Below are 27,014 nucleotides of genomic sequence, written 5' to 3'. Positions count from 1 at the left end.
GCCGACCACCACTGTGGGGTTCGAACCCGGATCCTCACATCTCGAGTCGGTCACTATAACCACTCGACCACCACAGTGGCTATAAGTATTTAGTATTCAAAATTAAATCACCCCCTCTAACCTAACCTTCAAGGATAACAAACACCTTTTTTGGCATGAAAATAGTAACTTAGCTCAGCTAATAAAATAATTATAAAATGTTATTGAAACAGCAGGAGTAAAAGTGAAAAAATTCTCAGACAGTTTTTGGACCCTCTACATCTTAGTTTTTAGTTAATTTTAATTTTTTACATTAATTATAAATGGTTTTTTTTAGTGTTTAAACTTCTAGTCTCTAGTAATGATATTTCCTTGACTTCCTGAGACACTAGAACTTTTGCCTTGTTAGACATGTTAGGATGCCATTGTGAACTTGCATCAACTTCCTGTGCAGTTATAACACATCTAACTGCAAATCCTGTAAAGCAACGTTCAACACCTCTCCCATTAAAAATTTTCATAATAAATAGTTCTGGATCCACATATCTACTCAATAAATGGTGTTTCCAGCATCAAATTTGAATTTTTTTCGTCATCTTTATGTGCTCAATTTTTATCTATTAAATTTTATCATAATTTAACAATTTCCTTAACTGCACTGATTTTTTACTACATAGAGCATATACAATAAAACCCTTTTACAGACAACCCTCAGATGAGGTCACCCCTCTTTCACAACCAAATAATAATTTCCCCTTCTATAATAGAAGTATGCATTTCAAACCCATGATCAATGGCCACCCTTCTTTTACGTACACCTGTCGGTGTCGCAAAAGAGATGTTTTACTGTATTTCTGAAATACATATATTTAATGATATATCAAGAAAATATCATATTTAACAAATACATTTTGGTTCATACAAAATTTACTATTTAGAAATAGATATGTGATGGATGAAAAGTTCATGGAAACATTAAACAATGACACAGGTCTGCAATGTAAAAAATGGATGAGAAATAATATAGTCAACACTCGTTTTTACAGACGTAAACAGACTGGAACAATTAGTTTGTAAAATAGAAAATTCATTAAATGGGAAAGATCTTCAAAGAAATGGTGTATTAAAAAAAGGCTTTTTCTGGAAATTATGTTAAGGTGAACTCTAAAAGAAAAGTCTACTGGTCTCGGACGGAAATAGAACAAAGTCTCCTCTTGCAAATCAGGCAAGTACGCTATCTGTATACACACCACTGGAGACATGACCATTTCTTCCTCATTTATGCCCTATGGCATGACCCGTTGAAGTAGATGCTCCTACTGAGCTACAGAGGGAGGCTTCTGAGCGGCTACTTCAGCGTGTCATACCACAGTGTGTAAATAAGAAAGGAATGGTTGCATGATAGCGTGCTTGCCTGGTTTGCAAGAGTACTGGGTTTAATTCTCTGCGAAGAGCAGTAGATTTTTCTTTCCGAGTTCACTTCAGTGTAATATCCAGAAAAAGTCTTTCCTTCATGAATTAGGCTGTGAAAAAAAAATCTAAAATCATCTCACTATTACAAATGGTGTATGTTTATGACTAAAGAAGACTAGTTTATGAAAATGTGGCAGGTAATAAATTGGATGTTTATAAAATCGAATGCTGACTGAAGTTGACTGTTATAGTTTTTTAGGTGCCGAGTGCAGAATTAAAAAAAAAACATTAAAAAATTTTCATCACCCAACATTTTTTTTCAATCCCTGATTTCATCTTTCCTATCAGTAATATTCAAACAAAAACTGAGCACATTGGTATTTGCAATTCTACATTTTTTTAATAACTATTGATGCACCTGATTTGGAAAACCATTTGGTATTTTTGCATTAATAAAATATCCAAATAAACTAATCAATTTTTGAAATCATGGTCCCAAAATTTTGTCATTTTGAAGTATACAATTGAGTTATAATTATTAACATGTTTGCAAATTGCTTGCATAAAAACTTTTACAATTGTTTGAAATTAACAAGCATAGACGTACACAGGATTTTCTCAGGGAGGGGAAGGTTTCAAATATTTTTTCCTTCTGAAAGGGTTTTTTTATGTTTTTTCCTGTAAAACAACACTATAATCTCCACTTGAGTACCTCCCTACACCCTTGCATACGCCAATGTTAACAAGTATAATATATATCATCAATTTGTATATATTACTTCATACAAACATAAATTTGTCATAGAAATTAGAGTAAATCAACTGCACATGTTACAATAAAAACTGAAAATGACAGACTGCCTTCTGACTTTACACATAATTATTTAATGCAGAGATTCTCTCTCTCTTAATCTTTTCATTAGGCAGCACACCACCAATGAACTTCAAACTTTGAGTTCTCGTACCCCTTTCGATAATCAGTATACGTGAAATCTATAGATCATAACATTGAATACATTTTCCAGCTTGACCTTCCCCAAGATTGCTTTCTGGAACTTTTAGGGGGTGAACAGTAAAAACCACTGATTTAAATGTATCAACAATCAGTTTTTAATGATATAAGCTTATTTAAAGTGCTTGAAGAAATGTTTCTAGAATACTTCTGTTATGCAAGCCACTTCCATAGCCTGCTATGTTTCTGTGGAATGCTTGGTGACTATTTTTTGGTCGTTTTATTACATACCAAAAGATTAAAAAGAATAAAACTGCACTATTTTGAAAGGATTTCAGACACACCAGCTTCTAAGAAAGAAATCATTATTTCATTTTTTTTTTTTTTTTTTGGTCCAAAAAATGAAATGGGCTACAATTTCGACTTTGATGGTTGACTAAGATGTGGTATAGGTACATTGATTGAGGGCTTGACCAATGGGTACAGACCAAGGCTGCTTTTGAATTCTGTGACATCTTCAATTTTTACAGGAGGCTAGTATGAAAAAATTTATATTGAGTATACATACAATAAAAACATAAGAACATTGAAATATAACTAGATATTTGGAAAAATTTCTCTTAAAGCATGTTATTTATGTGATGTTTGCATTTGAATCCTGTTCTTTTATAACTTGTGAAAATGTAATAAAAGAACACGTAGACTTAGTCAACACGACATGTAAGTTTTAACCCTTTATCTACTGATGGTACTTTAAAATACCACCAACTTTTTGCCCAAGTAACATCTCTTACGTACATTGTTTGGTGTTGGTATTTCAAAATACAAAGGCTGTATAACCACTTTATGGTTATCAGATGGCAGCACAAGTGTGTGACAAGTAATTCTTAAAAAAAATATGTTAATTAATAAAATTCAGTGTGATGTTTTGCTCCTGCAAAAGTGTTTACTGTGTTGCACTTTTGAGTAATGCAGTAAAACACTGCTTTTACAAAATATTCCCTAACAAATGTATAAAAAAAATTATGGCTTTCTTTGTGGTAAAATAAATACAGCCAAACCCAGATTTAACGAATCGGAAGAAATCAACAATTTCATCATTGAATTGGGTTCAAATTGATCAAGAGCATAAACACACTTAAAACTTAAAATTTTAAAACTTATATACTTAGGGGGTTGCTATTTCAACTTTTATTTCTGACAACAATTAAAATTTTTTTTAAGAACAAAGTCAAAATACATGAAAAAAACTGTTTAATATATATATAAAAGTTGGTTTGATACGTCCAACATTTTTATCAAATTATATCGAAATTATAATTTTTTCATTAACCAAAGAACATTTTCCCTTCGGATGACCCGCCATTCTTTACTTGTCGAGATGGAGCACTAACTTGAAGTAGCTTTATTTTTTACTGAAATCTAAACATGTGGAGAGAACAATGTTTTATGGTATTAGTATACACAAATTGCCCACTGAAACCTTCCCACAGACACTAAAAAACGGCTTTATTGTCTCCTTTACTCAAAAAGGAACAGATTCCTGTTCCTACTTTTTTAGTTTGTCTCTAAATAAGGGCTGACAGTCAATTCTTGGGAAGTCAAATCTTAGATTGTGGTTTTGGGTGACCAGAAATAAGAAAAAAAAATTTGGAAAGTTCAAGATATATTTATAAAATTGAGGAGATTAAATAGGGGTTTAACCTTGATCTTCGCCAGAATTAAAAAAAAAATTGTTGAATCAGAGTTCGTTAAATCAGGGTCTGACTGCATATATGTTCATTATTAGGGCCCAGATGTTGATGACATTTGTATTTTTGCATTTTTCAATATTTTTAACTTTTAAGGCATTTTTTAGGATAGGTTATAGATAGGTTTTATGACATTTTTAGGATATTTTTCCACTTAAGAAATTTTTTACAAAATAAAAAGTCGACAAAAATTGTTTTAAACAAAAAAAGCATTACGTTCCTCACTCAACTTGTATCTTCCTTTGTAGATGACAAATAAAGTTTAGAATCAATTCCAGGTAAATTTAGTATTTAGTAAAAATTCCAAAAGCTGTGACCGCATTTAATCAAACAATAAATGAAAATAAGAATTCAAAAAAATTCTGATTCTATTGCTGCATGCAGTAAGATTTTGTAAGTTTGTTTTTCCTAGGGGAATATTGATGACGACAGAAGATCAATCTTTAGCGTTCTGGTTTCCACCATTCAGTCCCTGCAGAAAAATAGGGAATATATTGATGCTATTGATAAAGTCAGTGCACTGAAAGTGGGGTTGGCTAATTTGCTGTCATGAAATTTGAAAAAATAATGGAGAAAAAAGCAGACTTATATTGCTCATAGAAAAATGATTGATGTCTTTACAGGAACGTCTAAAAGTTTTGGAATTGAAGAAAAATTAACACTGAGTAGATCAGACCCCGTCCCCCCAAATATCCCAATAACATCTGTTGATGTTGAGAGAAGTTTATCTTGTCTTTTCAGAAATTTCTATTTTGTCTAGAGATCCTAAACCACAATTATGAACTGTTTATTTGAAAAATTCCACTGGCAATTTTTGATGAAATCTAATGTTGAAAATGAATGTGATTTTCAATAGATATTTTAAGATTTTTTTCTTTGACCTCCAGTCAATATAATGACTGGTTCAGTTTCTAAAGAAATTTGTTTTATTATTTTAAACACATTTTTTTTTTTTTTGTCATATTTTTGGGGAATATTTCTTTTAGTTTTAAGGCATTTTTTCTCATTTTTAGAGTATTTTTTGGAGTTTTTGGCCATTTTTTATGGTCATTTATTAGGATTTTTTAGGTCAACAACATCCGGAACATTTTCATTAGTATCTATTATTCAACATATTCAAATTAGTATTTTTTGTGTTTTTGTTTTAAACATACACTATAGTGCTGACGAAAGTTTCAAGTACCAAGTTAATTAAATCATTATGAACTAAATTTTTTTGTATTTTTTGTTTTTTTAGACTTAATTAAAACTTAAATGACCTACAAAAAAATTGAATGATAATTACAGTAAAACCTCGTTGAGTCGTCACCCTAATAAGTCGTCACTCCGGTTAAGTCGTCATTTTTCTTCAGGCCCTTCCACCTCTCATAGACAACAATGTTATTAAACCCCTGTTTACTCGTCGCTAATTTCGGTTAACTCGTCACTATGAAAAAATTTGAGAAAATGGAACAGACTATTTTTATGATTCCCATTAGAAAAAGAGCTTGTTAACAGCATTGCCATATGCTTAAAAATCACCATAAAATCCTGTATACCCAAACGAAACAGTTAAAGTAACGAAAGTTACGCTGGTGAAGTTCATTCACCGACTAAGGTTTTTGGAACGTTGGGGACTGTTCAAGCTAGATCTCATTTCTGCATGGGCTCCATTGGAGAAACTAGAAAAACCGTGAGACATTCAAGCCAATACCTTCTAAAGCAGAAGGTGCTCTAGAAGGTGTTGCCCAAGCTCTGTCGCAAGAAGCTACGTAAGCACTTCAGCCCCCCAGGGCATCTCCGGCAAAACCAAAATTTATTGATACGTCAAATATTACATATAGTGCAAGGAAATCTAAAATTATGTAAATTGAAAAATCAAATTAATCAAGTCAAAGTGCAATGCACGGGCACGGATAATAAATAATCATAGAAAGCATGGGCTCTACTAATATAGGGCTTGAAATTTAAACAAAATATCTTTGTTGAAAAAAATTAGACATTCTTTCCCAAGTTGAGGTCTTCTGTTTACTTTTCCCTGCCCAGGGCCCCTCCACCAAGTCAAAAGTGTTCGAGATTACTTTGTAGTTGTATCATGAACTACTGATGAAGAATTAAAACACCAAAATTAAATTTGATGTCTATGTAAAATTAAGAGTTCTTATCTTTGCAATATAGAGTTCTATTATGAAGAAAAGCTACTTATAGCTTTAGACTAACAGTTGCTGTGTTAGTCTAAATTAAAAATTACTAGTATAAATCAAAGTGTACAGTACATTTTACCACAATAATTTAAGTAATAAGAGATAAAAAGGTAAAAAATTGTTATTATTTATTCTTTCACGATCTGTAAATTTTATTAATATTGTTATTTTGATTCGTACTTTAATAAATTTCATATTACTTTAAATTTATACGATTTTCACAACATTGCACATTGAAACTGACGACACTCTGCTTAAGTCGTCAGTCCACTTAAGCCGTCATAATTTTTCCGTAACTTGAGGTGACGACTTATCGAGGTTTTACTGTATTTCATTTTTTCATAATGTGATAGATAAAGGGTTAATTAATACACCATGCTCACCATATTACAAACTATTGAAATAAATACACAAACTATTGTATAGACGGAAATAATGCACATTATCGGATAATCAGCATCGGTTCAGAAAAGAGAAGTCATGTGTAACCAACTTTCTTTGCTTCTATGATCACGTGACAAAGGCTTCGGGTAAGGGCAAAAATGTAGATGTTGTCTACCATGATTTCCAGAAGGAATTCGATTGTGTCCAACATGGTAAACTCTTGAAGCATTTACATGAGATTAGGATTGGGGGCAACTTGCTGAATTGGATAGAATCGTGATTAAGAAATAGGTCGCAACGAGTTATGGTGAACAGGGAATTCTCTGGTTGGACAAACAGACAGACAGGCAGACATGACCGATGACTGCTCAGAGAGACCATCTTGGGATGGTTTGCGCTCTTTCCCAAAGGGATGGGCGGTCTCAGAGAGTTCTGGTTGGACAGGCATCACAAGTGCAGTTCCTTAAGGACGTGTCTTTGGCCCCATACTTTTTTTCACTTTTTATCAATAAACTTGATCAGGGTATCAATGAGATTGCTAGCAAATTCACAGATGACGTAAAGCTAATGAGTGTAGTCGAGAATCAAAGCAATAGAGAGTTGCTCCAGACCAACTTAAACAGGATTGGAGCAATGAATGGAACATGACGTTTAGTGTTGACAAGTGCATGGTTGCTCATTTTGGTTCGGACAACCCATGTTTCACTTACAAGTTGAATGGTGCTATTATTCCAGATGCAACTAGGATCACCGATCTGGGTATTCTTATTCATAAGAATATACAACAGCGACTTAGGTTTTCTGAACATAGTTCAGGGGTGGTCAAAAAACTGAATAGAATGTTCAAGAGAGGAGGGGTTCATTCATAAAAAGGTCGCTTCCCGTTCTCCCAAAGCGTTCCTTCCACCTTTCCAGGGCTTAGTTTGTCCTGGACTGGAATATGCCATCAGGTTTTGGAGATCATACTTACATAGGGACATTGACTTAGTTGAGTGGGTGCAGAGAAGAGCCACATGTGCTCTTCATGGCACATGGGGCTTAAGCTATGAAGAGATAGTTGATTTTTTTAAATTTTTTCATTTGAAGAGCGCAGATGTCGGGGGGGACATGATTAAAGTGTTTAAAATTTTACATGGAATGAAAAAAAATGGGACCACAAGTTATTAATACATTGTCAATCAACTGCTTCGACAAGGGGACGCCAGTATCAGCTGGTAGGGGACAATTCTAGGTTGTGGTGTTGCAGGGAGTATTTCTCTAATAGTGTTGTGAATAAATGGAATAACTTACCTCTGAGTGTTATGAATTCTAACACAATTGACATGTTTTAAAACAAATACGATAAACATATTGAAATAAACCGAGAAGCTATCCATACTTAGATGAGACAACCATAATTTTTTATGGGCAGTATATTTACATTTTTCATAATCATTGGTTTTTTTTTTCTCTTATTACTGTATTTTTTATATAGTTTAGAGATATATTTGACATCCATATTTTTTATGGGCACCTTTTTTCAGCCACCTCAATTGGTATTTTGACTGTTGTGGCCTTTGTATTTGTATATTCAAATATTTCCAAAAGAAAAATAAATGTTCAGTGATAAAAAAAATTCAATCAAGAGAAGAGAGGAAATTGTATTTCATTACTATGAAAATAAATAAGTATCCATCAGAAATATGTTAATCAGAAGATCCCAGCGTAATTAAACAGGCAGATCTAATAAAAGAATAATAGTGACAGCAACAAAATTCAATCTATAGAGTTGATATAATGGCTCAAATCATAACCTATCACACAATCTTGAAAAATAAAATGATTGCAATGCTTCAAATTGCAAGCTCTGTCACAAATTTTCCTATAAAATGAGGGAAATAACTAACCAATGACAATGATTGGATTGCAATTATTATTGGATTTTACCCAAGATTAACCCCCAGATCTTACAGATCCCTTGGAAATATGTGAAGATCAGGTTATTATTTTTTGATTTTATAGCAGGGGTTAGAAACCAAATTTAGTAGGCGATCTACTTTATAACATTTTGCTTACGTTTTGATTTATGGTGCATATCCCTGCTATTTCATTTTCTATACGTCATCATTAAAAATATACCAAAAACTAACTACACTTTGTCTTTTATGAGATTACAACCAATGTTTTAAGTAGAGAAATGCAAATACACTGCTGGCCACCCAAATTGCAACACCAAGAAAGACAAGAGATATTGCAACAATATTTATTTTGTAGATAACATGTTGACCAAGCATCAAATGATTAAATTTATAGACTTCTGTGAAGTGTGGTTCCTGCCAAACTCAGTAGCCAGAGTAGCCGCCATTGTTGGAGATCACCGCTGCCACATGCCTCGGCATTGATTCAAAGAGACTTTGGATGTGTTCTTGGGGTACAGCAGACCAAGCAGCTTCCACGCGTTGCCAAAGTTGATCTGGTGTGGCAGCTGGGGATGTAATCTGGGTCAATCGTTGAGCAACCATGGACCACATGTTTTCTATCGGCGAAAGATCCGGAGAGCGAGCTGGCCAGGGAAGCAATTCAATCTGGCGATTGACGAGGAACCTTTGGACAATGCGTGCCACGTGTGGTCGTGCATTACCACACGATGATGCAAATAATTAATAGTAGTATTAAAATAAATAATGGCAACAACGGAAGGTGGGATTCAGAAATTTTTGAGTGATGGTTTAGTGTTTTCCTTTTTTTTTTTTGCGAGAGCTCAATAAGGAAAAAATATAATACATATTAGAAATAACTTTCAATATCATTCATAGAGAGCAAATTTTGTTTGCGACGTTTTTTTAATACAAATATTGAAGTGTAGTCAAGAATGTCAGATGGCAAATTGTTGTAAAATTTCGGAACAAGAAACGTAAAGTGATTTCTCTTCACTGTTTTATCAATAAGTGGTATAGATAATGTATTGCTAAATCTACTCAATGTTCTTGAAGTATTGAAAGCTAAATCAAGTTGATTTTTATGTAGAAGAATTATCGATCTGTGGAAATATAGATAACGAAGGGGTAGTATATTTAGGTTTAGAAAAAGTTCATGTGAAGGAGTGGAATAATCGTTAGTAAGTGCTCTAATTATTTTTTTTTGCATTTGAATGATGGGGCGTAAAGTGCTTATGAAATCGCTTCCCCATACAGTCAGGCCATATAATATATGTGAATGAATAACGGCATAGTAAAATGACAGTAGAAAAGGTTGATAAGGTTGATTTACATATTGTTTAAGGTAATAGAATTTGTATAGGGTGTATCAAAGTTTTGATTGCATGCATTTCATATGTGTTTTCCATTTTAGGTTGTTATCTATATTGTGAACCAAGATAATTTAATGAAGATACTTGTTCTAAAGATGAGCATGTGCACGAAAAGTTATATGGGCAGTTTTGGCTATGAAAAATAATATTATATCTAATTTCTGTATTGTTATGTAAAGAAAAGCTCATAAATTTTGTTTTCGATATATTAATTTCAAGATTATTTGCAGAAAACCAATTGCAAACTTTAATTAAGTCACGATTTATGGTGTTCATTAAAGATTGATAATCTATTGCTGAATAAAGTAATGCAAATGAATGAATGAACGCCAGAACTTTGCCACTGGACTTATCCCGTTGCCGAGATCTCTTCCGGCCCAGCTTCGTGAATAAAGTAATGCAGTATCATCTGCAAATGTTATAATTTTAGCAGATAAATCAAGGTTACAGAAATCATTGATAAATATAGTAAAAAGAAGTGGCCCTAAAATAGATCCTTGAGGAATTCCTTTCTTCATTGACATCGGAGTACTAATGTATTTGCCACATTTAACTCTTTGGATCCTGTTCATAAAATAGGATTTACATAGGCTATGTGCATTACCTCTAATTCCATACAGTTGAAGTTTATTAAATAAAATGTTATGGTCGATGCTGTCGAAACATTTTCGTATATCCAGGAAGATAGCTATTGTTTTCTTTGATTTGTCTATATTATAGACAATATAGTTACTAAATTCAATAAGTGCAGTTTCTGTATTTCTATTTGGAAGGAACCCACATTGGTTGTTTGAAAAGAAATTATGCACATTTAAGTATAAAAAAAGTCTGTCTTTCATAATTGTTTCCATAATTTTTGATGCTGCACAAAGAACTTAAACGGGTCTATAATTGTTCGAGTCATTTTTGTCGCCTGCTTTGTAGATTGGGGTTATGACGCCATGTTTTAATGAATCCGGAGAAATTCCATTTTCCAAACTATCATTGATAAGCATGGAAAATATATGTAGAACATTATCCAGAATATGTTTCCAAACTTTTGCATTAATTGGATCAGAAGATGTAACTGAAGTTTTTAAATTACTTACGATTTTTTTTACTTCAGCAATATCTGAGGGAAAGAAAAAAATAGTTATTGATGTTTTGTATATATTGTTTATGAGCATCATCTGAAACTCCTCGATTTGATGAGACATTAATAAAATATAAATTGAATTGATTAACCAGGTTTTGAGGTTCAAGATTATCAGGGAGAATATTTGTTTTTTGTTTTGCACCCAGTATATTATTAACAAATTTCCAGCGTTCAGCATTACTCTGACACTTAGTAAATTCGGTTGAGTAGTAGTTTTTCTTGGCAATTCTAATTTTTGATTTAGATAGTGATGTTACGTTTCTGTAAGCTGACTCAACTGAGATGTCATATGGGTATTTTTTAGTCTTCAGATACAGTTTTTGTTTATTTTTTATTAAACAACGAATTTCGTTGGTAACTCACGGTTTCCCATAATTTCTTATAGCAGCATTACTCACATATCTGGAGGGATTCTGAACAATAGTGTATAAAGTAGAAAAAAAGTGATTGAAAACAAGTCCACTATGCGAATTATCAGTTTTAAATTTGTAACTTTGAAGATATGATGTCATGGCAGTGTAGTTAATAACTTTCCTTTTCATTGCTTGCACGACTGTATTAGATTTATTTAAGTTAGGAGAATCAAATTGTAACTTGCCAACAATCGGGTAGTGATCGGTAATATCAGTTTCGATTATGGATGAGTAATATCCAATAATGTTAGATGAATTACGTAAATATATGTGATCGATACAAGTACCAGATGCGTGTCTCGTTACATCATTGATCAATGGTACGAATCCATATCCTGACAATATATCCATGTAATTTGATTCGACATTTGAAGCAGGATTAAGTATATCTATATTGATGTCACAGATTAATATAATATTTTTCGTTTTAATAGTATTTAACGATGAATCCAGTTCTTCAACGAAGTTTGAGACGGTGAATGAATGAGATCTATACAAACAAAGGAGAGTTAATTTTAGTGAGGGCTGATGGACACCAATTACTTCCACTGTTTGCATTGTGACGGATGTTAATTTGTTGTAAACTAAGGATTTATTACTATACACCACCTGACTTATTATAGAATATGAAAATATATTAAAACCTGGTATATTATAAAGTTCAATTTCCTCATCTACTATCCAAACCTCTGAAAGGACTATAACGTTTATATTGTGGAGACAGCTATCTATGTAAGTTACGAAATTATCAAAATTAGCTCTTACACTTCTTATATTTAAATGTATTATATTGAAATCAGAATTATACTGCAATATACAATTGTTGGGATTATCACTGTTGACGGTTAAAAATTTTTGTAGATATTCCAGGGTGTTCAATTTGAAATTTTTATTCATATTAAAAAATCAGTTAACGTGTGTTAAATCATGCACATGGGTGATTCTGAACACCCTGGAATAATCTAATTTACGCATATAAATCCTACCGTCACGGATCCAACAATGTTTAAATCCAGCCTCTTCTTTATGCATTATAGAGTGGTAAAACACATTTTTCATATACGGGCACAAGTGTTCATTGAAATATATCTATGTAGGTCTAAGTCTGCTGTCCACTAATGAGGCAAGCAGTTTCTTGGACTTGGCCGTTCTCAGAAAACAGTCTCGATTGGATTTTTTATCAAATTGAATGATAATGGGCTTGATTTTGTCCTTTTCACAGTAGGCACTCTGTGTATCACAGTAATATTTTCCATCAGTTCCGGTTCAATTAAATTCACCAAGTTCTCTTTCAGAATACTTATATCTTCATTTTCTGTCTCGGGAAGACCCTGGACTTCAACGTTGCGTCGACGGGAGTATTGCTGGAGTTCACCGATTTCAATTTGTAGTTTCTTAACATCAGATTTAAGCTGAGAATTCTCAAAGGATAATTCTTGCTGTTTTTCATGCATATCGATTATTTGAAGCTGGTACATTTTGTTTTGATCGCTTAGTTCTCTGAATTGATTACATATGAATGTCTTTAACGATTTGATATGAGATTGGAATGCCTCGTTGATTACGGTAACCACATTTTTTACCTCTTCCGGTAAGCTTTCAACATTGAATGGAAACACAGTTTGAATGTCGTCAATGGATAATGGTTCTTCAGTATTTTGAGATGCAGTTGTCTGGTTTCGTTGTACAGTCAGATCGTTCGTAGTAAGTTTGGGCGATTCTTTGCATTTAAGACAGATCCAATTTGTGAGGCGATCTCTTCAGGGTTTGCGAAGCAAATTTTCACAACTGTAATGGAAACTCAAGGAAACAGTTATTTTCCGGATATTATGCTGAGGTGAGCTCGGAAAGGAAAGTCATCACGTCTCTGCCGGGACTCGAACCCAGGCCTCTTGCATACCGGGCAAGCATGCTACCATCTACACCACTGGAGACACATGAATCTGCCTTCCTAATTTCACGCACTGTGTCGTGAGGCGCTGAAGTAGAGGCATTAGTAGCCTCTCTTAACTTCAGGAAATGGCCCCCGGGTGGGACGGTTTAGAGAGATATAGATGGCTTCTTTCTCAGCCAGAGATATCAAGGAAACAGTTATTTTCCGGATATTATGCTGCAAGGTATGCAAGAGGCCTGGGTTCGAGTCCCGGTGGAGACGTGATGACTTTTCTTTCCGAGCTCACCTCAGCATAATATCCGGAAAATAACTGTTTCCTTGATATCTCTGGCTGAGAAAGAAGCCATCTATATCTCTGTAATGGAAACTGTTCTTACATTTACTGCACTGAATTTTGTCATCAGAAACCGTAATCGTTGTACCACACGAATTATCCGCCATGACAAACACTCTTGTTTATGATGGTTGATCAGAGCTCTCGTTACGTTAATATTAGGTAATTCATTAAAATTTCACCTCACTATGTGTGCATGTGTTATCATTCTGAATCTCTCACCAGTAATTTTTCAAATAATATCGAATAAATAAATAAATAAACAAAAATAATAATAAAAATAAATTTTTTATAATTGTTTAATAATTTTGATAATTGTTTAAAATATTTTTGAGATAGAAGGTAATACTGAGATTGGTCTGAAGTTGTTAAAATTATTTGGATTTCCACATTTATAAATCATTTTATTCAAATTTATTACGATTAGCTGATTTTAAAGATCTCGGAAATTCACCACTAGCCATACATATATTTATTAAATCTGAGAAAGTATTCACAATATTGTATGGAAGAATTTTAAAGACCTTGGTGTTGATTGTTTCTGCAAAGGATCCAGAAGTGGGTAATTTTTTAATAATTGTCAAGATTTCATCAGCAGTTGTTGGAAAAAAATATATTGAATGACAGTTCGATTTCATGTATTGCTTAAAATCATCATTTATGTTGATATTGAGTGGGGAAATATTAACAAAATGGGAATTAAAGTTTTGGGCCAGAGAAATAAGATCAGAATCGGAGGAAAACAGTTTATTATGACCATCAGTTTCATTAATTATACCATCAATGAATCTCTAGTGTTTTGTGGGAGTGTTACATTTTGAAAATTTGTAGGAAAAATATTCAAGTTTAGCAGATTTTTTTTTGGATTTGACCAGTTTTACATTTTTATAGGCTATATTTAATGGGATATCGAATAGAAATTTTCGTGTTTTATAATAGTTTTTGCTTAATTTTTGTCAGGTGTTGTAATTCATGAGTGATCCAAGGATTCAGCTGCGATCTATTGTTTTTATAATTAATATATCTAGTGTGATTGTGTACTATTGTCACAAGTTTAAGTAAACATTCTTCAAAATTATTAGAAGGGTCAATATTATTGAATGAAAAACTGTAATTTTGAAGAAAAATATGAAGTTTCCGATAATCAAGTTTTTTAAACTGAGTTTGTTGATTACTTTGTTTTGATCTGATAGTTGAAGTGGGTATACTGAGACATAGCTTACAAATTATTGCATAATGATCTGTCTAATCAGAGAAAAAATAGAGGGATATATATCAGTAATATCAGATGAATTTACACACTGAATGATAAACCGCAAAACCTACTGAGATCTTATCTCGGTAAGAACAAAAACTCCGATAAAGGCTGAATAAGCACTTGCAGGACACCCTGTATATATGCATAAAGAAAAAATATACAAAAAAACATGCTCCTTTAGCCTAAATTCAGTAAATCAAGTTTTAGGAATAACTCAAAGAATAACTCAAAAGAAAAACATTAAAGGGATCATACTCTGGCTATAAAAGTATGGCTGTCATCATCTAAGCATGGATAGCTTCTCGATTTCTTCACCATGCTTATCATACTTCTTTTTAAACATATCTATTGTCAGGGAATTTATGACAACAAAAGGTAAGTTATTCTGTGCATTCACAACCCTATTAGAAAAAACTCCCTGATTCACAACAACCTGGAGTCATCCTCAATTAAGCGATACCATTATCCCAGATCCCAAGCATTTGGTTGACAACTTAACAATATTTCATGGTAGATACAGGATTATTAACTTAATTCTCTTTGACATATTTTACGGGCAAACCCTTGATCCTAAAGGCATACTTCCAATCATAAAAAGTATTCAAATAACGTGTAGAAAGCTCAGAAACGTCATTCATGTTGCAAAGGGTTGTAACGTTATTAAAATTAAAGTTAACAAAAAAATTAACTTTTTATATGGGCATTCTGTCCTAAAAATCCTATTAGAAAGTTGTTACCCTGTCTCCCTTGAGGCCAACAAAAAATTCTACATTTCTAAGTGCAATAATCCCTGAGGTAGTTGAATTGAAAAATTGGGAAAGAACAGTAAAAACTAACAGAGACTGTTTCTTTCCCTTATTTATGCTGTTCTTCTTTCCCAGCTTTCCCCTGTTTTTTAATTCAAATATCTCAGTGAATATTGCATTTAGAAATGTAGACTTTTCTTTGCTGGCCTCAGGAGACACAGGGCAACAACTTTCACTAACAACTGAAGACAGGGTGTCTGTATACAAATACAAATACAATGCCACAACAGGCAAAATGCCCAACGAGGTGGCTGATAAAAAGATGCCTATAAAAATATGGATGTCATATACTTAAAAAAAAAAAAGCAACCAAATTAAAAATGCAATTAACACAAATTATAAACAATATATACACATGATAAAATATTATACAATGCCCATAAAGAATACCTATGGTTGTCTTATTCTAAGAATGGATAGATTCTCGATTTACCCCAACATGTTTATCGTATTTCTTTTTAAACATGTCAATTGTGTTACAATTTACTACCTCCGCGGGTAAGCTATTCCATTTATGAACAACCCTATTCGAGAAAAATTCCCTGCGACACCATAACCTTGCATTGTCCCTCACCAATCGATACTGGTGTCCCCTTGTAAAAGCAGTCGATTGGCAGTGTACTAAAAGTTCATGGTTCATCCTATCCATCCCATTGAAAATTTTGAACACTTCGATCATATCTCCTCGACACCTGCGTTCATCCAATGTAAACATATTCAAAAAATGAAGTTTCTCTTCATAACTCAAGCCCCGTGTGCCAATAAGGACATGCGTAGCTCTTCTCTGCACCCCTTCAACCAATTCTATGTCCCTCTGTAGGTATGGTCTCTAAAACCTTACAGCATACTCCAGTCCAGGATGAACTAATCCTCGAAAAAGTGGAAGAGTGACTTTAGGAGAACGCGAAGAGACCTTTTTGAAAATGAGACAAAGCATTCTATTCACTTTTTTGACCACAGCTAAACAATGTTCAGAAAACCTAAGCCACTTACAACGTTTTCTTTGCATTAAGGGTTTTTGTATGCATCGCTGCAAGTGACCAGGCAAAGACACATTGGCAATGAATAAATAATTTATTGGGTTTTCTAACAAAGAATACTGAACTGAAAAGTTAATCACCTTCACGAGTCGGGGAATTCGAGGGGGTCTAGATAAGTCCACAAACATTCAATCCTCTTGACAGGTAGTAACGAGTCCGTAGGGGCCGGTTAATAACGAAGAAACTCTAAAACCCGATTAGCGGCGATGAGCAGTCAACGGCGGCGGCGACGAAGTCGTAGGGTCCGATAGGCAGCGGCGAACGATCGTAGAATCCGGTCAGCAGAGAAGAACGTTCGGCGACGAGTCCGTAGGTTCCAGTCGGTGGAGATGGATGCATAGACTCCCAATGCTGGATTTAGTTCATCAGATGATGACGAAGCAAGAGCGTTCAAGAACGGTAGGTTGGCCCAGCGTAGCAGATTGAGAAGAGTATTAGACAACTCGGCATAGGTAACTTCTGGTGGAGGTGACCCTCAGTGAAGGGGAAAGTTCAATCCATTATTTTACAGAGACCTCAGCAATAATTTGGCAGATCGCTTCCAAAGATGGAGAAATCTTAGAGCAGCAGTAGTGTTCACCCGCAAACAAATCACAAAACACGCAAGTAAGAAGGAGCTACACCTTCTTATACAAGTTAAAGTGCTCCAAGCACCATCTAGGCTTATTTGCATACTAGGAAGAAATTCTCTCCGCACTAGTGCAGTGACGTAGCCGAAAAACATACTTCTACGTGAGGAAGATGATGTCACTCCCCGGGAGATGTACAATCTAGGATCGTTGTGCGATCTCGGATCGGAGATCGTCACACACTTGTCAATGAGAATTCCCAAATCGGTGACCCTAGTTGTATCCAGGATAGTGACACCATTCAACTCGTAAGAGAACCGTGGGTTGTTCGAACCAAAATGAGCGACCATGCACTTATCAACGCTAAACATCATGCTCCATTCAATTGCCAATGCTGCAATCCTGTTTAAGTTGGTCTGGAGCAACTTTCTATCGCTTTCATTCCCGATTACCCCCATTAGCTTCACATCATCTGCAAATTTGCTTGTAATCCCATCGATACCCTGATCGAGTTTATCGATAAAAAGGGAAAAAAGTATGGGGCCAAGGACACTTTCCTGAGTAACTCCACTTACCTATCTCTTAACCACGATTCTATCCAATTCAGCAAGTTGCCCCCAATTCCAATCTCATGTAAACGCTTCAAGAGTTTGCCATGTTGGACCCGATCGAATGCTTTCTGGAAATCAAGGTAAACAACGTTGACATTTTTGCTCTTACCCAAAGCCTTGGCCACGTGATCATAGAAGCAAAGGAGGTTAGTTACACGTGACTTCCCTTTCCTGAACCCATGCTGATTATCCGACAATACATTATTCTCCTCTATCCACTTCACAAACTGCATTTTGATGATAATTTCCAAAATTTTCGAGCGGGAGCTCGTCAAACTCACTGGACGATAATTGGACACCGCTTCTCTACTACCCTTCTTAAATATCGGAACAACGTTAGCAAGTTTCCAATCTCTTGGGACGGTATCCTCAGCAACACTACTCCTGTATATCTGCGCGACTGGCCCCAACAATTCATTAGCACATTCCCTGAGGACCCTGGGATAGATATCACTTGGTCCTGGTGCTTTGCTTGCGCATACATTTCTTCGAAGATTTAGGACCTCCACGTATTCTACCTGAATATCGTTGAGGGTTTTATTACCCCATGCAACACCTGTACATCGAATATCATTATCTCCATTAAAAACCGATGCAAAAAAGTCATTGAAAGCACTACACATGCCTACATTGCTCTCTAACCTAGAGTCTCCTATCGAGAGGGGACCAACTGTCCCCTTACATCCATTATTGACGTATCGAAAAAATGATTTTGGGTCAGAGCCAATGTTATTTGCCAACCTAGATTCAACTTCCTTTTTACTATCCCTTATCGCTTTCTTCAACAGTCTTCTTTTATCAGTAAACAATGATAGGTCACCTCGTCCACTTTTATACTCCCTGAATGCTCTTTTCTTTTCAAGATAAAGGTTCTGCACGCTATCCGTGAACCATAGAGGGTGCGATGTACAAACACGCTTTTTTTGAACAAAGGGTATGATGTCGTGCAAAACAGAGGACAGCTTTGTACTAAATTCTTCCCATTGACTTACCACCCCTACTGATTCCAACCGGTCTTTGAAAACTTACGCTAACCTTCCTCTCAAAACATCAAAGTTAGTTCTCCGGAAACAACGAACCAGTGTTTCGTTATCATCCTTACCCGAGGAAAAGTTACAGTGAAATCTGACTATACGATGATCACTGGAAGAAAACTCTTTTTCCACCGAAACATATTCAACAAGATCCTCAGAACTAATAAGAACCAAATCCAAAATAGCAGTACCCCTAGTGGCTTCTGATACATGCTGATACAAAAAATTTTCGAGCACCTACTTAAGAAAGTCTCTTTCATACTGATTTCCAGATGAAAGGTTCTCCCAAGCAATACCTGGGTAATTGAAATCGCCCAGTATGAGAACCCTCTTACGCTCACACATGTAGGAAATTTAATCATGCACTTTGGCGATGTAGTTTGGATTCCTATTCGGTGGATTGTAACAAACCCCAACAATAAGTTTATGACGTCTTTTGTTCTCAAGTTCAACCCATATGGTTTCAATATCACTTCTCTGCACGTTACACTCTCTAGCCTTCAAACAGGATTTCACGTACATCAACACTCCACCCCCTTTTCTATCAGATCTATTTCTCAAAAAAGTATCGTATCCTGAGATGTGTGAGAAAGATTCATCCCCATCGTTTGCCCAAGATTCTGTAATGGCTATAAGATCCAAGCCAACCAAGTCTCTATCCTTCAATGTCAACCAGTCAAGTGATTACGACAGCATTTGCCGTCGCTGCCATACGTAATGTTGGTGCCTACGACGGCATTTGCCGACGCGCAGACTTTTTTCGGTCTTTTTCACCAGACAAGTGGTTAAGGCTGCATTTGCAGACACACAGACTTTTCGGTCTTTTTCACATAGATATGACGAAATAACTTGTCATACATGTGCTGCCATCTCTGTACAGCCATCCTTCTACTTTATTATCTCATCACTAGATGGAGTTGAACAATTATATTTCAAGGTCTGAGATTATTATTACTATTACGTTTTGCAAAGCTGCATCCCCATTGCCTTTTTTTTCGATTTCCAATTCCCTTGCGAAGATGTATCTGCTGTATTACTCATATATCTTTTAGCAAAGGTTCAACTACTATGGTTCCACATAAATCCATCAACAACATTTCTTTTAGTCACAGGACATTATGACCGCCCCTCCCCACTTTTGGGGTGTCATATTATGTCTCGACACATTCGAGCTATAAAAAAACATGCTATAAAAAATATTTCAAACTTCCAAGAAAAGGAAAAAAAAGGGAAAAAGCATGTGCATCTTCAAAAAAAAGTGGGCACTGTGGGTAACGCTCGGAGAAATTAATCGGACAGTTGACTGGTTAATCCAGTGGGATGCATTCTATTTCAAGGAAATGTGAATGTTGTTAATGGGTTATCGTTGTTTAGAGTAGAGATAGCTGTTATGGGAGGTTATACTGTATTAGTAAACTGAATTAATGAATGCAACAAATATACCCTATATGAGTATAAAATACAAAGGTGTGGGTCTTTTAAAAGGTAAAGAAACTTTATCATTAATACAGGATAAATAATTGTGAACGTAAATTAGCAAATGCAAATGAATTAAATCATTCTGACAAAGATACTACAGAACAGATACATACCCTAAATGCAGGAGGTGGAGGTATCAATCCATCTAAATCTCTAACAGAAGTTTCTGTATCCTCACAAATGAAACCAGTATCTTCTTCATTTTGTAAATTGCTGCCTTCTAACAAAGAAGATACAACATGTACCGACAATTTCTTTCTTTTTGGAGCATCAAATGATATTAATTCCTATAAGACAAACATAAATCTGTAGGAATTATATAAAAGAAGGTTCTTCCTCCAACAATTCAGTGATTAAGGCACTACTTGTCATATAATGATCATCTGCTGTAATTTCTAGGCAGAAAATACTTCATTTGTTATTCAATCATTTTTACGTCAAATCAGTCATTGCAAATATTTTTTTTAGGTTTCAAATCTCTATATTATGAAGTCACTTGATTCTATGGAAAAATGTGTTGAGACAATTTTTTCAATGCAGAGTCAATCAATGAAAATGTGAGCATTCCCATAAAAATTTTGTTATATACATAAGTTCATAAAATGGAGCTATTCCCAAACTTTTTACATCATGGAGTACATTATAGAAATTTTTTTTATCATGGAGCACTAATTTTTTATACGTTGCTGTCATGTATATAGGGTGTTTCACAAAGAGCATCCGAAAGTAATAAAATTCTTTTGGAGGATATTTTTCCAAGATATCTATGATTGAAATTCTTTATTTTTATCACTGTTCATGAGCCAACATATCCAGTTCTGTAAAACCCTCTTCAAAAAGACTCACTACTTAGTACTTATTACTGTTTTCAAGTGAAAAATGGAAAAATCAACAATTCCAACCTCTGATATTTTGACAAAATTTTCTGTACATGATGAAGGAATAAATCTTTGGTTAAACACAAAAAAGTTGAAAATTCAAATTGTCATTTTTGGATTGAGGGTCGTGTAAAAAATTTGGTTTTTCACCACTTCTCTCAAAAACCATTTCATACAGATGAAACTATCAGGACTAAAGTTTAAAGGTAATTTTCCATTTTCAATTCAAACTCTCAAACAGATCCTAGAGCAGGCATCTTCAACCCATTGCTTGCGAGCACCATGGTGCTCCCTGAAGTACCCATAGTGCTTGATGCTCATGTCCGATTTTGTGCTCACGAGCACTCAATCAACATTCAAATTAAACACCTAGTACAAATTGCATTCAAGGATTGAAATCAGTCTAATTTTATGAATTCGTATATCAAACTTACTGTAAGGATGCTCTTCTTTTGATGTTGGGTACAGGCAGTGCTCACAACTGCAAAAAGGTTGAAGGCCTCTGCATGGCCCCCATATCCTGAAGCAGGGCACCTAGGCTGGGATCTTTCACGGGCCTCTTTATAATGAATTTATAGCGTGAAAAAGCAAAAACAAGTGTGAAAATTGTCCCTGGCCCCAGGGCTGGAGCCTTGTCTAGCTTGACGAGTGGGTTCTCATAATAACCAGATACAACTGGATAGAGGTGAAAATTTTTGATTGGCTTCTGGTGAGCACTACCGACCTGTTGGAGTTCTTCGGACTCAAGTGGAAATACAAAACACTATTGTTAAAAAATATTTGGTGCTGATCACTAGAGTTCCATTGGATTGTTTTTGCTAGGTAATAATGTATTAAGTCAAGCAGAATTAGCATGGATTTCAAAAACTTTTTTGAATGAACTTTTAAAAATGAAAATTAGGGAGATTTTCGCATGGACCCGTATTTTATACTAAAACCACTCCCTAATAAATACAAAAGGGATTTTTTCCAAATAAAATAGGGATTTTACTGATGTCGCATCTTTTGCCAATGTATCTGCAATTTCATTTCCTCTGATTGTAGCATACACGCATGGAGGTTAATGCCTTGGGAATAAAATCCCTATGCAAAAAACAAGTGAATTGGAGGCAAAAATTTCAATGGTGATGTAAAAAAATATATATATTATGTTCAATCAGAAACAATGTGAACGAACAAACATTCTACGTGAATGACCCGAAAATCATCAGAAGATGAAGGAAAAAAAACGTAAATTTTTGAAGAACACTGACTTTTTGTGACACTTGCTTGATGTTTTTTGATTTCACATGGGTGATGATGTCAGTCTTTCCACCATGGTTGACGTTTATGTCCGCAACACAACTTGTACAAAAAGAAAAAGTCTGCCATTTTCTGGAACATTTGATGAAAGGAACAGTAGTCATGTTTTGTTATCGCACGTACGCAACTTCAACAAAAGCGGAAGTTCTGACCACATGCGCATCACTATAATCTGCAATTATTATCCAGGAATATTGGCTGCTAAGATATTTCCCTACAGCAAAGCGGCTCGAGATTCTTTAATACAGCTTTGCATCAGAAGGTTTGTAAAACTTCCTTAAAAAGAAATTTCCCTATTTACGACGTGTGACATCATTTCGAAAGGGGAAAAAAACAGAGAAATTCACAAGAAATTCCTTAGGGGATTGTTTCCAGAAGCGCGGATTCTTTTTAAATGACGTAGGGAATTTTTATGGACAATTAGGGATTTTTTGTGATTTTCGTAAAAATTCAGGAGATTCAAACTTTTCGGGAGGTCAATGGATGAAGCTAAAATTCGGGAGACTTGGCAGCTATGCAAAAATCATGAGTTAAAGAGAGGACTTTTGTGCTACAAGGGTGAAGTTAAACATGAAAAAATTGATGCTTTGATACAAAATTCTGAGTTTAATTCCGATCAAAAAGATCAATTGTCAAAATTGTAATACAAATTTCAAAATTCATTTAGAAATATGCCCGGTAGGACTCACATGATTGAGCATAAGATCATAACTGATGGTAAAAAAAAAGCCTGTCAATCACAATCGATTTTCTCTCCCTCGGTGGAAAAAATAATTGTAGAGGAACAAGTTGAGAAAATGTCGAAAGATGAAATAATTGAACCAGCTTCAACAAATTGTTTCAATACATGATGACCATCTGGTCAGTAAATGTGATGATTTCTACTTGAATGACGTTGTAGTTTACAGTCTCAATTTTCAATCACACTTGAAAAATCTGGAAACCATATTTCGCTGCTTACACAAAGTGCGGGCTTAACTCTTAAACCACAGAAAATCACTTTTTTTAAAGTAATCTTGAATATTTAATCAGTCCTCAACTTAACTAGAAAGGCATGTAAAGTCAGTAGCGTATTTGCAGGGGGGGGGGGCTCAGCGGGCCAGGAGATAGCAAAATTTGAGGAGAATGAGAGAAGTGTGCTGCAAAATTTGTATAACCCTCAATAAATCCCCCTCTGCTCACACAGCTAGGGGCTAGGTCAGTGAATGACTAAGAAAGTGACCTAGAGAGTTTGGAAGCACATGAATGAGCAAAAGAGCAACTTAGAGTATGAGCAAGCATGTGAATGACCAAAAGAGTGACCTAGAGTAAGTGTAAGCATATGAATGACCTAGAGCATATGTACAGGTGTAAATGATCAAAAGAATGACCCAGCACGGAACCATGTCAGAGAGCAATCAAAAGAGTGACCTAGAGCATGTACAAGCATGTGAGTGACCAAAATATTGTGCAAGCATGTGAATGACTTAAAGAGTGTGTGAGCATGGGAGTGACCATGAAAGCCATCCCACATTATTACAAAAGTAAAATCTTAATTTGACATATGAAAACTAAGAGAAAAAACATAGATAGAGGAAAACATATAGAGATATATGAAAATTTTCTCACCTTGAAAAAAACATACAAGTCATCTTTTGTGATAGTGGAAAGGCAAGATACTTCTTCATTATCTGAAAAATAAATACATGGGGAAAAGATATTAACATATTTTGATGATGTAAGTAAATTAAACACAATCGGACCCGCTTGTAACGGGAAGCTTGTTCCCCACAAAAATTATTGTTAAATACAGTCACTCGCACACACAGGGAAAGAAAAATTCTAATGATCCTCACATTCAAACAAATGGAATGTATTCAAACACACATTCATACTGAAAGTTTAGCAAAGGATGAATTAGCCTCCTTTTTAAAAATTCTCATTGGTCTGTTTCTTATCTTCATCCTTCCTTTCTAGAAGGAAATATTGCTGTTCCTGCACATTGACAATAAACCTAATGAGATGATAGGCCTTTCATTGAATTATATGTCATCAATTGTATCATCTCCATATTATGAAAGAGGCAAAAGAAACCAAAACAGTTTTGTGTGGTTCTCCTTGCATTTGTGTTTCATGCTCTCCCATTTTTGTATTCATTTTTTTCCAGTTTTCTTTCCAAATTGCTCATCAAGTCTAAGCTACCATGAAAACCTGCTTGCTAAAAGCAACAGGATTGCCATACAATTAACATTGTACCCACTAAAATGCATTAACTCGCTCATTAAATCCAGACGCTGACTAAAAACAAGCTCATTATAAGCAGATCCAACTGTATACACTGCAATAAAATAATTGATAATTATTCTCCTCAGAACACATGAAATTGGAGAAAAATAATATATTAAAATTTCTTCCTGCTTCAAAACAAATTTCACAGAGTAAAAACTCAAGACATTAACATTCAAAATATTAAAGAGAGAGAGAGAGATGGATTTTTCTTAACTCTTAACTCAATACATCAAGGAGAGAGGCTATCTGGTCATTAACGTAGAAATGCTTGATCTCTTCTGGGAATCAATCCCCAGTCCTCCTACAATCTGAGCAAATATGCTGTTCGATACACCATGAGAGATGACTTTGCTTTTCTTATAACAGGCACAATAGTGTGGCACATGATGTATTGGGCTGAGAAAAACCATCTCTGACGCTATTGGCACCATCTAGAGGTCATTTGTTGAAGTTAAGGGAGGCTGCTAAATCTCTACTTCATGTGTGCCATGCTATTGTGGATGTTATAGAGAAGCAAAATCAACTCTTGTAGTGTATTGGATAGTGTACTTGCCCAAATTGCAAGAGGACTGGAGTTTTATTCCTAGCAGAGACTAACAAACTTTTCTTTCCAAGTTCACCTGCGCATTGATATCCAGAAAAAGTCTTTCCTTCAAAATATTGCCGTTATTTATTATCCCTTAAACTGGTCTTATTGCAAATACAAGGTGAACGTGAAATGTTCTGCCAAACAAAATGGGGTGATAGTGATAGATGAGCCGAAGTGGAACATGAAACACCCTACTAACCCTGTCCTATCTCGAACCATTTTCGAGTTGTGGTGGATAATTGATTTTGGCAAGTCTGAAAAATCCTGAATTTGTGAAGTTTCTGAAGGACCTGCATGCAAACTATAAGCATATATTTGTAAAGAAAACTCTATAAAGTGACACAATGTCTAGAAATATATGGATTTAGTGGCGAGCTGAAGCGTTGACAAAGTTCCTAGTTGAATTTTTGCCAAAATTTTTAATCGTCAATTATGCAACTTCTAGCTACAACCAGTCAAATTTACAAAAAACTTGTCCATTCCATCAGCTTTCGAAAGAGCCTACAACAAACCATATCAGAGTTCTGTGTAACATTATCAGGTTTAATTCTAAATTTATTACATGAAAGATTATTCTTCCTTTAGGTCCCAGGGATGTTTGGCAACCGGAAACCACCCGAGGTACCCACTGGCATTCCAACTTGGGCCAGTACAGTTTGGTAAGACTGGCAGTTAGAGGGTCGGGTCTTCCAACTAACAAGCAAGAATTGGGCCGGATGTCGGGCGGTCGACATTACATCTAAATTATTCTCTCACATATATCCAATAGTGAAATATTAATAATCATAAACCTTGGTCTTAACACATATTTTGTAATTAGTATTATAAAGAATTGTTAAAGTACATTATTATACTCTCGCTTGTTCTTTAGAGGATTGACCGCTGGCCTCCTCCCAGTATTCATACAGTTGTTAACATAGTGAAAACAATGAAATACACTTGTTGCCATTCAACAATTGTATTTTAAAAAGTTTGTACCGAGAAATTGTGTAAATCCTGAAAACTAGATCATTATTTTCATGGTTAAGATGGAGTGGTTAATGCAGGACAACTGGTCCAAAAAAATCATTTTTGATTAGATTTATAAATACCTATGTTGTCTACAGATAGACCTCTTCATTTTTTCTTTCAGTAGAATTAGTTTGATTAGTAGTTATTGCTAATCCTAAGCCAGAGACTGACCGTTGTTTTAACTAAATATGTAACTTCAATTGACTAATTAATTATTTTTGAGGTAGTTTAGGAGTGTGTAGTCATTGAAGTGAAATCAGGGGGTATGCTCCTCTCCAGATAACAAATGGACTGTTCTGCGACCCTATAGTTATGCTTCTTGCCTTTTGGATATATGTGTGTGTGAAAACCTCAACAGCAGTGAAGAAATCTTAATGCATTTGTCTACACACAGTGATTCGTCTCTTGCATTGAAAACACCTGACTTCAACAATTAGTGCAA

At 34.9% G+C, this 27,014-nt stretch overlaps 1 protein-coding gene across 7 annotated transcripts in view; it reads right to left on the bottom strand.

The window, feature by feature from the left end:
• Window positions 1–2,667: 2,667 nt before the first annotated feature.
• Window positions 2,668–27,014, bottom strand: part of Ide (Insulin degrading metalloproteinase) — a 442,696-nt gene continuing 418,349 nt past the window's right edge. For all 7 annotated transcript variants that reach the window (XM_089232551.1, XM_089232550.1, XM_089232552.1 and 4 more), the window contains 3 exons: window positions 24,313–24,374; window positions 20,638–20,811; window positions 2,668–2,878 (listed from right to left, as the gene is read on the bottom strand). In XM_089232551.1, the coding sequence (XP_089088677.1) occupies window positions 2,756–2,878; window positions 20,638–20,811; window positions 24,313–24,374 (359 nt within the window). In that variant the 3' untranslated portion in view covers window positions 2,668–2,755. The remainder of the gene's footprint in view (window positions 2,879–20,637; window positions 20,812–24,312; window positions 24,375–27,014) is intronic.

The sequence above is a fragment of the Pholcus phalangioides genome, unplaced genomic scaffold (assembly GCF_987345545.1).
Source record: "Pholcus phalangioides strain wild (caught in Gottingen) unplaced genomic scaffold, Ppha-v1.0 ptg000007l_1, whole genome shotgun sequence".
Taxonomy (NCBI): Eukaryota; Metazoa; Arthropoda; class Arachnida; order Araneae; family Pholcidae; genus Pholcus; species Pholcus phalangioides.
This window is presented reverse-complemented; position numbering and strand designations above follow the sequence as displayed.